Source organism: Zonotrichia leucophrys, chromosome 5 (genome assembly GCF_028769735.1).
Source record: "Zonotrichia leucophrys gambelii isolate GWCS_2022_RI chromosome 5, RI_Zleu_2.0, whole genome shotgun sequence".
In the NCBI taxonomy this organism is placed as follows: domain Eukaryota; kingdom Metazoa; phylum Chordata; class Aves; order Passeriformes; family Passerellidae; genus Zonotrichia; species Zonotrichia leucophrys.
The window spans coordinates 48,884,799-48,900,663 of NC_088175.1; the positions used below are offsets into that span (position 1 = coordinate 48,884,799).

Below are 15,865 nucleotides of genomic sequence, written 5' to 3' on the forward strand. Positions count from 1 at the left end.
AGCCTAGCAGAGCCAGGAGCAGATCCCACAGAGTGTGGAGAGATGAAGGAACTGGGCCAGAGTCACCACCACTCCATGCTCCCAGCACTTACTTTATCCCCAGGCCGTCCGAGCTCCTGAAGATGAGTGGGTCCCTCAGGCCGCCCCGCTGGATGTACTCAACTGTGAAGTCTGGTGTGGGGACACAAGAAGAGGGAAGGTTTAGGAGAAACTCCTTCAGAGTATTATAGGCATGCTCAGGTTGAAAAGGTTCTCTGGAGATCCCTAGACCAACCCTGCTCCTCACTTTTCTACACTCCTTCAGAAATCCTGGAACTCCTTTGCAGCAGTTCTCAGAGGCAGCAGGGTGTGTGCTGCTGACAAGCCTCAGATAGGGCCCCTAAGGAGGGTTTGCTCCAACAGGCTGCTCCTGACAGGTGAACAGCCTGGCTTTTGGTGCTCACTTCCCGAGGAAGCTCAGAGCCAAGCAAGAGATGCCTTGCAGAGGCACTCCTCCCTCCCAGTAAATCCTCAAGAGGGGCTGTGTGATGAAAAGCCATCCCACGGAGCCGTGTGCGTGCTGAAAGGAAGGGGAGACATCCCACACAGTCCTTGAATTAAGGATCTGGTAGACATGTGGCTGCAATTACAGGTGCTGACCCAGGCAAACCCTCCCATTCCTGGCTGCCACGTGTCCCAGCAAGCTGCAGGCCGGCTCCATGCTCTCCGGAGCGAGCAGCTTCCATGCCATTCCCCACACACACTCCCTGGGACCAGCAGCCCCAAGACAAACCTTTGCCTTCCATGAAGACCACGAAAGTGGAGTTGAACTTGTTGGTGGACAGCTTTTCCTCGAGGTCAAACGTCCTCTTCCCTTCAATCTCATCATCGGAGATGCCGTCGTCCTCGTAACGCCGCCGCATCGTGCCACGCTGAGGGAGAACACGGGAAGGGAGAAGTTATGGACCAGGAAGGGAAGCTATGGAGCAGGAGGAACAACCAGAGCCTCATCCCAGCCTAACACAGCTCAGCCACGGCCTCTAGGGGAGCTCAGGTCTGTCCTGAACCCAAAACATAGCACGGAAACATCAGCTTTGCCCCTCCTCCATCCAGATTTGTGCTAATTGGGCTGTATGAGATAGATAATCACTCCTAATGAATTCTAACAGGGAAATACGGGAGGAGGGGAGAGAGTTTAGAGTAACAGAGGCAAAGAACAAAGAATCAGCTCCCCACTTTTACAGGTGCATCAGTATTTTGCTGCACTGGAGGTAAAGGCACTTGTCAGTTTAAATCTCTGCCAGAACACCAATGATAAAAAAAACCAAAAAATCAAGTTTTCATCTTTGGCTGTGCCTGTACACAGAAAGCTGATTTATTCTCTTGTTTGTGTGGAGAAGAATGGCAGAGTGGAAGGAACAATTTTCTTAGAGGGTCTTGTAAGCACATCTGTACAGGGATTCCTGACAGACATCCTCTTCTGACATTGCTGGATCTGGAAGAAATTACTGTCCCCAGCTGCTGGCCACCTGGCCAGAGAGCAGAGCCCTGCGTGGGAATGCTCCCTAAATCCCCTCAGATAAAAGGCAAACCTGCTCTGCATTAGCCAAGCTGCCTTCCCCTAATTAGGGATGTTCCCATTATCAAGCGTGCACACCAACTGCAGGGCCAGCAGACAGCCAGGGAGGGATGGGGCAGGAGGTGACACAGCTGCTGGCACCTGCCTGCAGCAGGAAGGGGCAGTGTCACATCCCCAGCACCGCCACCAGGACCAGCCTGCCATAACCTCACCGGAGAAAGAGGAATGAACTCCCTCGTACAGGAGTACTGCTTTAAATAAATTTTTTTTAGATTAATTAGATGAACCAGTGCGAGAGCACGTAGGGACACACACAAAAAAAGGCTTTTCCCCACCCCCTCCAACATTTAATTTTAACTCCCAGTTTCAAGCAGGCTGATGGATGCACAAGGAGTTCCCCTGCCATCAAGACAGAGTCACTCAGCCATTGTTCGCAGCCCATTGACGGTGCTCAGCTTTCCAACCTCCCTACCAAACCCCTGAGTGACTGGGACACAAACACCTCATCAGCCAGGCACCAACAATTGGCTGCTCCTGAATGGGGCACTTCAGGCAGAGTCTTCAGGATCCTGCAGCCAGCATCTGTCCAATGGCCCCGAGGATTAAACAGTCTGGAAAAGGGCTGCTGTCCTTTGTCTTAAGCCATCCACTAAAGATGAGTGGGATCTCCCCGTTTTTAACAACACAAAAACTCACTTTACTTGTGGGTTTTTACAGAGATACTTGTATAACGGCAGGAAAATGCATTTAAAAAGCACAGACATATGGGAGTGGCACCAGCAGAAGTGACCTATTCCTTGGGAACACTTGGATTTTCACACTGCTAAGGCTGGGCTGCACTCACCAAAAACTGCAACTCCCAAATGTTCACTCTGCCTTTAAACTGAGGCTGGCCCTTCCAAGGGGATGCATCAGAATTTGAAATTAGAGATATAGAGGTGTTATGACTGTGTTATAATGGATGATTAGCCCACCTCATAATGCACTTATCCTTAAAAATCATGGAATCCACGAAGCCTGTGTAGTACTCAGCTTTAAAATGAAGGTACAGAGCAGAGAGGGGATTGCCCTGTGCAGGATTTAGGGACAATGAGCAATCCTCAAACTCAGCTTTTCCTGAAGTACCCAGAATTTTGGGAAAAGGCCCACTTCATCCTATTCCTTACTAAAGCACACCAGGGAAGCTCAAGGCACACCTATGCCAGGCAAGGATGTGAATCACCTCCCAGCATCACCAACGTTTCACTCCTCCCCATCCGAGGCAAGTCTAGGACTACAGATCCCAGCAGGCAGCTCTCTGTCACTGAGGATGTGCACAGTGAGGAGGAGGATTCTGCAGTCCATGGTCTCACCTGCTTTGGGATCAAGTGGGTCCTGCTCACTGCAGCACCAGGCTGCTTTTGGACCTGCTCCCTTACTCCAGACACTCACTTTTAGGGGGAAAAGCAGCTCCTTTGTCTTTGCTGGATTCAAAACCTCACCTTTTGGGAGGAAAAGGTTTGGCATGGAAAATCTGGCAAGAAGAGGCTATGTCCAAACCACTCCCTTAATAGATTATACTTGACTCCCCTGGCTACACTTAACCAGGAGCAGGGGTTACTGCACTGGGCTGAAACTCAGGTGAGCCCCATTTGAGGACAAACCTCGGGATATCCAGGCTGGAATGCAGCTCCAGCCACAGGCACGATGACCAGGCATTGTCTGTCCTTCTGGAAGTGGCACCAAGCCAAGCTCTGGATTGTGTAGAGCAGCTCATTCAACAGAAATGTGACCACGTGGCTGGGCCTGATTTGGATCCTACTGGTGCCATGGGGGATGCTGGAGATGCACTGTGGGATCAGGGCCCTGCTCAGACTCTTTCCCAGATCTCCTTCACAGCACAGCCTCCAAAGCAAACAGGTTGGAACCTTCAACCCAAACCACTCCACGATAAGGCAGCCACGCCACAGAAGTGCAAACACCAGGAAACAGGCAGGAACACCTTAAACTTGAATCCTTTGCAATGAGGAAACAAGGATGCAAAACACAGAAGGAAGAGGAATGTGTCCTCCAGCCGAGCAAATTCCAAAGTCTATTGCTCCTGTCATCAGCAAAGCATCAGCCACAAACCCCCTCCAGCTCCCAGGCAGATCAGCTTTGCCCTGTTCCCATGGGCAGGGCAGAGTCTGGCCCCCTAATTGGCCCAGCATGAGGAGAGCAGGGTCCCAGCATGGTTGAAGACCCAAAAGCACAATGCAAACAGCTCGCATCCCATCAGACCCAGCCGGGGCCACGCTGCTTTCATGTCATTGTTGTCTTGGGAGGGTGGGGAAAAACAATATTTCAGAGCCCCAGAGCAGGCAGGAGGAAGGAAAGGCTTCTGTGCTTCCAGGCATGCGTTATGGGAGAGGCAGCATCTGCGGGAGTCTGCCCCTCCTGGAGCCTGCAGCTTCCTCACAGCACAGTGACACAAACCACAGACCCCATGTCCCCAAACTGGGTCTCTGTATGAGGACAGATGTGCTCAGTGGATGCTCCAAAACCCCCTTTGTTCTGATGTGCCACACAGGAAATTGCTGCCTGGATAATTAACTGGCAACAGGTGACACCTGCAAAGCCATGACAAGCTAATGCCAACCTAACCTTGCCACTCTTGCACACACAGAGCTGTGCCAATCCTTCTGACAGCACCAAGTTTGCCTTCTTCCCAGGAAGAGCTGGCCACCCTTGTCCCAGAGCCTGTGCTAGGGACAGGGCTTGGCTGAGTATCCCTTCCCAGCACACTCCTACAGCCCATCCAGAGAACATCAGCAACTCACAGGCCTGGACTCTTGAACCAGAACTGCTTCTTCCTGGGAGTGACTCCACTATTGGGAGATCTTCCAGTATCAACCAGTTCAGCCAGGGACACAGTTTCCCAAAATGAGATCAGCAGATGTCCCCAAAACTGCCACCTGTGAGAACGTTCTGGATGAAGTTCAGCTCCAGAGAACCAAGGGCACATAGTCAAGCACATCACATTATCTGTAGGACAACCTCAGAATTCAGTACTAAGCAGCAATATTTAAATATCACTTTGTTTCCCCAGCTTTCTCTTAGGATTCAGGCATTTTTCATCCTGCTGAGAGTTTTACTTAGGAAGAACTGACAAGTGGTCCAAACCTTTTCTCTCTGTGTCAGGCAGGGTCAAGATAAAGGCACTTTATTCATCCTGCAAGACCAGACAGCCAGCAATTCCCACCTAAGATAGCTGTCCTTCACCATTTCTTTCTGACCCTCCTGGGTACCATTCAATTAATGGAGGAAATAGGAAGCAGGAATATTAATCCTGCTGACAGATATCCCTTCTATTCTGATTCTTTCACCTCCATTCTCCTTCACCCAGGGATTCCAGGGAAATCTCCACAGCAGCACTCTCCAAAATCCTTCCTTGGAAACCTCTTTCCATCAGCAAGCACTGCCTCCATGGAGCACAGCTCCCTCTAACAGCAAAGGAGCTGACAGTCAGCTGAAGAGAGCCAGAAAACTCCTCTCCTGTGAGGTTTTTTTGAGGGGAGAACGAGTACAAGGTCACATTTGAAGAAAAGAACAAGCCGTCCTTTCGCTGAAAGAGCCTCATGTATTTAAAGAGTGAAACCAACAACCAACACACACCGCAGTATTTTAGTCACTTCCTGTCCTGTCTGCTGCCATCCCCTCCCTCAGCTCCATCTCCCAGTCACCAGGAACCTCTTCCTGCTATGCCACAGCTCCTTCCCCCTCAGGAGACCAGAGCACCCCTCTCACTTTTCCTCTCCCTCTGCTTGTTGTCTTTCCAGAGCAGCTTGCCTGTGTGAAGCCTCCCACAACTCTCTTCTACTCCTTTGACATGAAGAATGCAGGAAAGTTTCACCTCCATTTTCATTCCCAGAATCCCCTTGTGGCAGGTTTTAACTTCTCCCTGGCTCCCAGTGTATCCATAGAACAGTGAGATCTACCAGAGCCATTTCTTCCTTACCCCATCCCTTTGCAGGTTTACTCTGCTGAAATGCACCCAAATTGATAATAAATCAATCAGCTCAACTCTCCTCAGTTAAGGAATTTAACTTCTCACATATTTTTACAGCAAACTGTGGCTCTTGCCTAGATAAATCCAGACCTGCAACATTTGAATCTCTCGATGGGTGTTCTGATCTCCAGCGAGTACCTGAGGCAAGCCCACAATTCTGCCTGAGACCTCGTGCTGAGAATTTCCAGCAATTTCAGCAGTGGCAAAGTGGGAAGAACAACATCCATTTCTCCAGGAAGACACAAGGCAGCCTGACAGGAGGATGGACAGGCAGGGAAGCTGCCAGGCTGTGTTCAGACAGGCCCAGGGCACAGCAGGTGCCAATGCCAGAACGGGCTATGCAGGGAAGATCCTCCCTTGCCAGAGTTTCCAGATAGAGTGTGAAGAACCAAGGCACCAAGATTATGACACTCAATCAGCAGCCTGCCAGGTCACTGCTTATCTTAAGCACAAGAGCTTTTCCTTTCTATATCCCTCTCCCCTCCAAGGCTGCACCTCCCACTTCAGCTCCTGGGTTGGGCTCTAAGCTCTGGAGCACCAGCACAGCACAGTGGCAGCACAGAGGGCAGCTCCTGCCCTCTGCACCTCTCCCACCCTAACCCTGGGCTCCCTGCTCCCCCAGACATGGCAGGCACCACTTAGGATCTAAACAACAGCACAATCCCCTGCAGAGACCCAGCACAGGAGGAACCACTGAGCTTAACTCAGGTTTAATGCCCCTCACCACCTCCCATTCCTCTCAAAACCTGGTGCTGAATGGGTGTATCCCAGGTGGCACATCCCTGGACAAAGACAGACTCAAAGCACCAGGCTGAGGAGCAAACAGGATCTACACAAAACTGGAGCCCTTCCAGGCTTCCCAGCTCCAGGAGGGATTCCTATCACGAGCAAGGCTGGCAGCATTTCAGAATGACCGGGGAGAACGCTTTGCTTTGCACTTTTGGGTTACAAAATTGAACGTACACGAGGAGTAACTGAGGAACTGGAGCAAGGCAGGTGGGGAGGGAGCATGGAGGGGGCAAGCAGAGCTCCACAGCTGCTCCCAAAGCACACACTGACCAGTCACAGCAGCAAAACCACGAGGCAGAGGAACATGCTAGATCAGATCACAGATGGGCAGCTCTGGCAGCAGTCCCAAAAAGGAGGCACAGCTCCTAGGAAAGGATACAGCTCCTCACTCCAGTCACCTGCAGCCTCTGTCACACACAGCCACTGTCCCAAAGGGCTTTGATGGCACTGCTAACCCCCAGACTGCCCATTGCCACCACCAGCCATGGCATCAGGAGAAATCCTGCCTGGATTCCATGCAAGCCTGGAGAAGCTCTTGAAGGACCATCAAACCATCCACACCATTTCAAGGCTGAATGCTGACCCTCAGTGCTAAAAACCATCCTTTGGTATTCAGCCCTCTCATTTCTGGAGAAGACTGAGAAAATCTCTTGAATTACATCCCACCCCTTCCTAATCAGAAGAAATCCAAGGAAAAAGCCCTGTGTGCAGCCCTTTCCCTGCCAGGTGTCCCCAGCATGTGCCCTGTGCAGTGAGGTAGATGAGCAGTACCAGCTCTGCTCCTCCCTTTGCTTTGTGCAGGAAGGCAACAGATTCCCCCCAAATGGAACAAAATAGACCAAACTGCTCTCAAAAAGGCTGTTTTGAAAATGATACACATTTAATCTATATTCCCACCACTGAGCCCACACAGACCAGGAGGCAGAGACCCAGGACAAGGGACAGACAGAGCCATATGCACTCAGAGGTACAGCTGATGCAGCAGTAGCAGGCCAGCCCTCAGTGACTCCATTCCTTGCTGGAGACCTCTCTATCTCCAGCACACAGAGATCACAGGGCTAGCTTGGATTTTTTAATCTTTTTTTTATTATTGAGGGAAGTGCTCACCCTCTGAATTTCTCAGTATCCCAACCCAGCTCTGCCAAAACCTGTTGCCAGTTCTGTCCCAGCCTGAGAGACGCTGGACCACAGGAGTACTGGAATAACAAAAACGCAGGAAGCTTTGAGGTTTGCACTGCAATTCCTGCTCAGCTGACACCGTTTTTTAAAGGAAACAGCAGCAGGCTGGCTGCATTGCAGGCTATGGGGCTGAGGATGCTCAGGGAGAGGGAAAACAGCCCAGGGCCATTGGGAAGAACATGGACAATGTGGGAATCCAGCTCCTAGGAAGGATATTTCCTCTGGACTCTGCGCTGTTACACCATCCCTGCACACACTCCCTCCCCCTCTCCTCCATAAGGAGCCCAGCACTCGTCCCTTCCTTACTCCAAATGGGGCAAAGGGGCTCAGTGACACATGGAAATATTTATGCACAGCAAATTAAAGACACTGAGGCAGCCTGACCTTAAAGGAGCATGCACTGCCAGCCCTCTCCTTTCCACTTCCAGCTGCCTCAGCTCTATCCCAAGATTACAGCTCCCAGGAGCCAGGGGTACATGGAAGAACAAGGAGGACTTTTCTCAAGCAGTATTTTCTCCCAAACTGTGTCAGGGCTGGCTGAAACACAACAGGGTTGTGTACTCAGCTCCCAGCCCTGAGGAGCAGCATGAACAAAGCTCACAGAGCCTCCTCCTTGACCTAAAGGAGCAGCTTTAATAAAACTCTTACGTGTACAGAGCAACAGCTAAAATATGAAAAATCTACCACCCTGCAACCCTGCGCAAATCTCAACCCAAAAACTTCTCTGGTCCAAGTTCCTGGAACTTCCAGAGGGATTCAGAATCCCTGGAAAGCCAGCTCATTGCTGTTTACTCCCAGTGCTGTTGCTACAGCAACAGAGATGCACAAGCATGGACACAGGAACGGGACAGATCTGTCCAACAGCTCCACCTCCTATCCTGGGAATCCAGGATACACTTTGTCACCAGGTTCACCTGAACCACCTCAAGTGGCAGAAAGCAACAGCCACAGCCAGCTCTGGATGTTCCCCACCTCGCTGCCAAGAACTGGGAAAAGAGGTAAACAGGGAGCATCAGCAGCTCAGGGAGTGCAGGCCACTGTGGAAAGGGAGGAACAACACCAAAGTTCCTCACAGCCCCTGAAGGCTCACCATCATTTCCTCCTCTGGAAACACCAACTCTTCCCTCAGCAGCAGCACCAGATCTCATCCTGAAGGGAATTGCTACCTTATACATTTTCAGAGGACAAGATGAGTGCAGCACCTTGTTTCTGCACCTTCTGAGCATATCACCACTTTCCCACATGTGCCCTTCCTGCCCCAAACCCAGCCAGTGAGCTGTAGATCTGGGTGCCTCCTGACATAACTAAAAAGGCACTGGGGGCACAGGGACTGCTCTCCTGACTTGTCAGTGTCACCTCCAGCTGGGATAATCCTGGGAAAACTTATTCCTGGTTAGTATAGGAACATAAATGAAGCCTGCAGAGATTGTTTGGTAACTCACAGGTAACTTGAAGTGTTTCTGTGGTGTTTGGTCCTTCCTTAGTCAGCACTGCAGCTTCCAGGACACACTCAGGGCACAGCCAGGCTTGGGACAGTAAGAATCCAGTAGATCCTTACCTCCTGCATCCCTCTCTGCTGACAGGGAACAGCATCCACTTGGTTTCAGGGACATATTCTCTGAGGGACCAGCACAGTCATGCATCTGGCAGGATCTAAGTGCTCAAAGGGATTTCTAAAGCTTTCCAAGAATAGCCTTCAGTTGCTGCTAGTTTCCACCAAAGCCCTGCCCAGACCAAATCTGAACAGCCCCTGAATTATTTAGAGCTCATTTATTACACCTGGGTCATTGGGAATGACTCATTTGTAGTGCCTCCAGTTTGAGGCATGTGGGAGAGATTAATTACCCCCCTTGCCCGGGTCCTGTCTAGACTGGGCAGCTGAGGTGTGTCCAGCAGGGACATTTGGCCAAGCTGGGTTTCACATAGAGGACACAGAGGAACTCCAGGAAGGAGCTTGGCTTGACAGGAATTGCCAGTGTCACATTTCAAATGTGGGGAAGAGGGGGCAGGTGATGTAAAACCACCCAAATCCTCACCCAGTGCCTGGGGCTCATCCCATGCTCAGTGTCTGCAGGGGATACATGCTCAGTATCTGACACAGGCAGGGTCACCCCAGTGCACTCATGAGAATCCCAAATCAGTGGGAGAAGCACTGGAACAGCCAGAATGCAGCAGGACTGGCCTCTGTCACCCCCCCAGTACCTGGGGGTGACAAACACCAGCAATCCCCAGGGATCATTACCTGGCAGTGAGCAGCTGTACAGAACAGACCAAAACTTGGGATGAACTGATGGGATTGCTCCTCACATCCCACTGCTGGGATACAGAGAAACACTCAAGTTGGAGCAACACAGGGAAGGTAGGAAGCTGCATCCTCCTCTTTCCCATCTTACCTGACACAGGCAGCCCACAGCCTGATCCCCCGGACCTCCCTCCCTCAGCTTTGAGGCCATTTACCCCTCAGTTTATTCCTATCCTGTGAGAAAAATTGTCACAAGTGTTCTGTCAACATGTGTGGGCCTTCCTGCAGGACTTGTGTCCTGAACTATCACCCCATCCATCCTGAAAAAAGGATACAAACAAATTGGAAACAACAAGATCCCAGCTGCTGGGAATCTGGGCACTGGTCAGAGCCAGCAGTGCCACCCCTCAGGCATGGGCTGAGCTGGGATCACTCCACAGCATGCAAGGCTGTAAGAAAAACCTTGTCCTGCACACTCCCCACGCTTCACCCCCCAGCTGATGGCTGCACATGCTGCAAAGCCCATCTGAGCTCTCTCGGGGTGGACACAGACATGTAAGGGCAGGTTTGGTAACTGCTGTTTACAGGAGAGGCCTCTGCTCTGGCTGGTAGGGACAGGCAGAGCCTCCTCTCAAATTTCACACAAGATCTGACCAGAGGGCAGGGCAGTGCTAGGGCAGGACACAGACTCCTCAGACCATGGGATAGAGCACTGCACTCCCCAGCTCCCTCTCACCTCCCTAACTCTCCAGCACCCACAGCACTTTGATCTCCAGCTCCACGAGCCCATTTCCCTTCATGGGTGTCACAGCTCTTCCCACAGCCAAAACAAGGGTGACACTGCACCCAGCCAGGGATGGTCACTGGGGCCCAACACCCCAGCAGGAGCTGTGGCTCAGCCCACAGAGCCCCCAGGGAGGGCGAGGCTCCTCCCCAGGCTCTCTCCAGCAGCAGAGCCAGTTTAAGAGGTTCCTACCCCACCCTGCCTCCCCATCTCAGACCTTCAGCCCCATCAGGTTTGCTCACTACCCCAGCACAGACAACAGCTGGGACTCTGCCTCCCCCCTGCCAACTCCAATCCAGGGCATGATGCACAATTCCCTGAGGCAATGTTCACCTTAGGGCCATCAGCTCCAGGAGCACTCACTGATTGAGGGAGAAAACCTCCTCAACCAGCTCTGCCACCCCGGCAATCCTAACTGGGAACCACACCCTGAGATCCAGACTGCTGGGAAGGCTGTGATGAGCAGGATTTGTCCTTTGGATAATGGCCCTTCCCTGCTGTGCTCCCAAGCAATTCTGAAGTGATCCAGCGCTGCTGCCCTTCATTTCTCACCCTGAACATTGTCACTGCAAGCACATGGCAGCACTGTGGTAATGTGCTAACGCCAGCTTGCAATTCACAGGGCCTTGCTAGTCTAAGTTCACAGCACAGCCCTGCCAAAACGAGCCCTGGAGCAGGCAGAAGGTGAGATATCCTCACACTTCCAGCACCCAGGAACATGGCAGGGCTGCTCTGCAGAAGGGCAGGCAGCCTCTGGGAGCAGCAGCCCAATGGATCTTTTTCTGCAAAGCCTTTAAGGAGTCCAGGCTCCTCTTGGGAGCCCAACATGGGCTGGGTGCAACCACCCAGTGACAGCCAGCAAAGACTTCCAAGTCTCAGAGAGGGACCGTGGCATTGTTGTGCCAGGGCTGGACTGTCACTCAGGCTCAGGACACAATAGAGCATTTCAGCTCCTCGGTTAAGGGCCTGCAAACACACAACTCCAGCTTGAAACGTTGGAACCTCAGCCCAAGCCCCAGGAACTGCCTCGTTACAGAGCTGGGCAGAACAACACTCACACAGAATTAGCAGGAAACTGCTCCACAGTGCCTGCAAGTCCCATGTCCACTGCTCCCAGTGTCTGGTGAGGAGCATGGATAGCCCATAACCTGCTCCTCTGTGTCCTCTCCACACTCAGCATCACCCACGGCCTGTGTGAGCCTCCCAGAGCTCACCAGGACACAGCTTCTCCCACAGATGGTCATGGATGGGTGCAAGACATCCTCCCAAGATATCCCTGAGTCCAGAGCCCTCACCCAGGCCTGTGTTATCCTGGCAGTCATGGATGCAGAGCCTGAACTAGGGAGCAAGTACAGTTAGGGCAGTGCAGCCCATCCAATCAGTGTCATTGTGCCACACAGGCATGTGTCACCCAGCAGAGAATTCCTGCAGTTGTGTGACCACACCTGAAGCAGAGGTGAAATTCTCCTCCAAACCCAGATCTTTCACCAGCACTGATAAATTCATTCACAAAACAGATACACATCAGATTTTTGTTGAAGCAGGGGAAGGCAACATTAGTGCAAATTAAATAAAATAACACAGAACACTCAAGATTTCCTCTGTGTCCCAAGAGAAACTAGTCAGGAAAAAGATGCTGTCAGTGTTATTACCTGACACACCAGAGAACAAAATACCTCTGCCATCTCAGCTGGCACCATCAAACCACACAATTAATTCAGCTCCTTTACCATCATAAACTTCAGGTTCAGGTTGTTTGGCTGGTAGAACTACTATCACACCTGGATTGGTTTTTTAAAATACATTTATTTTTTGCTATTTGAGCCCCAGTCACACACCAGAAACACAGCTGACAGCAGCAGAAACACACTGTACCAGCAGCTCACTGCTTCCCTACTTGGAACTTCTCATTCAGGCCTACTAACCCAGCTCCCAAGTCCAAGGCATATGTGGGATACTTGAGTAAGTCAAATCATGCTCTACAGAAGAAAAATAATCATCTTTTAAGGGTCCTTCAGCAAGAGAGCATCAGACACAGCAGGAGCACATAATGAGCTGGAAGTTTCCAGGAAAAGCATGGCAGGAGGTAGGAGTTAAGCCTCAGCCACCCCACAGGGGTCATGCCTCCTCCTGGGCCTCAGGCCAGCACAGACAGCACACAAGTCCAGGTGAGCCTCACCCTGCTGCCCATGTGCCCTCCCAAACCCCTTAAGCACGGAGCTCATCAGCCTGCAGGCATTTATCCAGCTTAGCACATCCTGCTGGAGCCCAGCCCACCTGCACCAGGACACCAGCTCCTCCTGATTTCCATTTGAGAGATGATAAGCATTCTTAAACTGACAAGTTCCTGGCTGATAGCCCCCTTCACCTGCCACATCTTTATCCAGATGTTTTGGGTTAGTCCTGGATCAATCCCCAGCCAAACCAGCACCTTGAGCTGCATCCTGCACAGCTGTGGGAATAAATGTGTCAGGATGAGGGAGGAGGTGGGACTGCACTGATGCCAAATTAAAACATCCACCAAAGCACTGGGGAACTCCCCAGCACCCAGAACTGCTCATCTGGAGGACAAAACTTAATGCCAAGAACCACACAGCCTCGCACCAAACAATTCCAGAAAATTAAAGGATAAGGATTCACCTTTATGGGCAGCCCCTTGAAGGTGAGGGTACAGCAGTGACTCAGAGAGGGATTCCCTCCACCACAGAGCTGCCACTTGCCCTCCCTGGGGGCTTGCAGCTGCCTCAAAACAGCGTGGGAGACACAACAGCTTCCCTCTGTCCCTGGGAATATCACCTCAGACTCTAAGAGCAGTTGCTCCCAAGCTGTTCCCAGTTACAGCCCAATTCCCATTGGATTCATGCAGTCCCAGCACAAACACCAGAGCTCCTGACAAGGCCTGACTGGGACCTGAATGCTGGAACAGCTCCCTTCAGAAGAAAACACTGGGAAGAGACACAGGAAAACTGGAGCTGGTTCCCTCAGCTTCCACAGCCACTCAAATCAAGACTGGTAACACACAGTGTTTCAGGTCTTCTGCTTGTCACAAACACACATAAAAAAACCTGTTGTGACAGAAACTACACTGACACCAGTTTCATGTTCCTACCTCAAAGCTCCTTCCCCAGCTTCAGCCTCCAATCCCACCTTTCCAGAGCTCAGCAGCCAAATTCCCTTCATTAGGACAAACTCAGTGACACAAAAGGACCCACAAAGCCACCAGAGCCAAGCCCACACCTCTGAGCAGGCTGCATCCATCCACACCAGCCTGTCTGGGTGGTTCAACCCTGCTGCCAGGAAAAGCCTTTCCCCTCTGCAGCTGCAAGAGAAGCAAGCCTGGAACAGGACAGTCCCAAGGGCACCACTGACCAGTCTCTGGCTGTATCGGATCCGTTCTTCCTCGGGCTCCATCTCCGACTCCTCGGAGGAGAGCGAGAAGGACACGCCAGGACTGCTGTCGTCGTCCTCTTCCTCCTTGGGAGCCAGAGGCAAACAGTGAAAAAGGGCACAGGGACACCCACACCCCTCACTTCCCTTCTCCTCTCGGGGCCAACCCCACCCTGCCCTGGGGGCTGAGAGAACCCAGTGGGTGAGCCCACCCCAACCGCTAAGGCTCCTATTTTAACTCAGAATAAATGTCAGGGTAAAGGACTTCACCAGCTCTTCTGTAACACAACAGGAGCTGCAGGTCTCCCACCCTGGCTCCACACTACCACCAGCAGCTCCTCTGGCCCACAGTGGGATAAAAAACAGGGAAGGTGCTGTCAAACCCTTCTCCAAACAACACCATCACTGGCCTTGGGATATCCTGTATCGTGGCACCCGGGAGAAACTACTGTGGTTCAGGATATGTCCCATGAGCAGGGAAGGCATATGGGATCGCTCCTACACACAGCACCCAAGCAGGGGTGCAGTTAGGGATCTAACTCCTGGCTGGAGGAGACCTAAATGCTGAGCCCTCCAAATGTGCCACCTTGTGACACCACACACCAACCTGGGAAAACCTCCCAGGGCGTCAGATGGCACCTACACTTTTTTTTTTAAAGGGATAGAAACCAACCAAAGCCTGGGTATGGCACGGCTCTTAATACCCAGCACTATGCCTAAGTCGGACCTTCGGGGAGGAGTATCGGGGAATAGGATTGAGGAAGGGGATCCGCCATCCCCTCAGTGTTACAGAACCGCTACGACCACGCAGGGCGAACTCGCTCCATCCTGCTCCTCCCCGACCCCCGAGCGCTCCCGGTCCCGCCAGCGCCTTCCCCACCCCTGCATCCCTTGGAGCCACGGCACCGGACTCCGGCTCGGCCGAGGGAGACAGTTTCCCCACACTTGCTGAACTCTGTTTATAAACAACCGGACAAGCGGAGCTCGGCGCGCCGGCCCCGCCGCGGGGGAAGGGGCCAGCCCCGGCCCGCCGGGCCACCCCAGCCCGCCCCCGCCGGGGCAGGACGGGAGGCGGGAGGGAGGGACGGTCCCCGGGGAGCTGTCAGCCGGCACCCGCCGCCCCCTCCTCAACTTCCCGACGCGGCCTCCCGGGGCCCGGCAAGGGGAGAGCCGCCCGCGCCCGCTCCCACCCGGCCGCGCTCCGGGGCCCCGCACAAACTCGGGGCTCGCCGGTGACCCCGCGGTGCTCACCAGGTCTCTCCTGCGCCTTTGTCCTCTTCTACCGCCGGCACGGGGGGGGAACAGAACAGACGGAGGAGGAGGAACCCCCTGGTCAGCAGCGATCGCGCCCCGGGCCCGCCGCGCCCCCGGCCCCGCCGCTCCCGGCGCGGGCAGCGGGCGCTGACAGCCCCGCCGGCCGCCCCCCGCCGCCGCGGCCCGCGTCCCCCCGCCACCGACGTCGCCGCCTCCACCGCCACCGCGCCCCTCCCGCCGCCGAGTGCCGAGGCTCCGCCGGCGTCGCCCGCCCCGTCCCGCCCGCGCGGTGCCCCCCCTGCGCCGCCGCCCCCCGGCCGGGACGCGGTTCCCCCTCCTCACACAGGAGCCGCCGCCGCCATTTTGAACCCGTCAGAGCCTCACATACACACCGACGCCACGCGCACGCGCCGCGCGCACGGGCCCCCCCACAGCCCGCGCGTGCGCCGTGCACTGCCCGGCCCGGCCCCGCCCCGCGCGCGCGCGTCTCGGGCCCGGCCCCGCCCACACGCCCCTGACCACGCCCCTTCCCCGCGTGGCCACGCCCCTGGCGGAGGGGGCCGGAGAGGGGCAACCCCGGTGGGATTTTGGGGGGTTCGTGGCACAAAACGCCCCGCCGTGAGGCCCCTCGGTGTCCCCGCGGGC

The 15,865-nt window shown here is 53.7% G+C and overlaps 1 protein-coding gene across 1 annotated transcript in view; it reads right to left on the reverse strand.

The window, feature by feature from the left end:
- KDM2A (lysine demethylase 2A) overlaps positions 1-15,668 on the reverse strand; it is a 32,619-nt gene extending 16,951 nt beyond the window's left edge. The window contains exons 1-5 of the mRNA XM_064715411.1: positions 15,563-15,668; positions 15,218-15,245; positions 13,949-14,053; positions 773-911; positions 93-171 (exon numbers count right to left, since the gene is read on the reverse strand). Coding sequence (XP_064571481.1) covers positions 93-171; positions 773-911; positions 13,949-14,053; positions 15,218-15,245; positions 15,563-15,582 — 371 coding nt within the window. The 5' untranslated portion in view covers positions 15,583-15,668. The remainder of the gene's footprint in view (positions 1-92; positions 172-772; positions 912-13,948; positions 14,054-15,217; positions 15,246-15,562) is intronic.
- Positions 15,669-15,865: the final 197 nt, after the last annotated feature.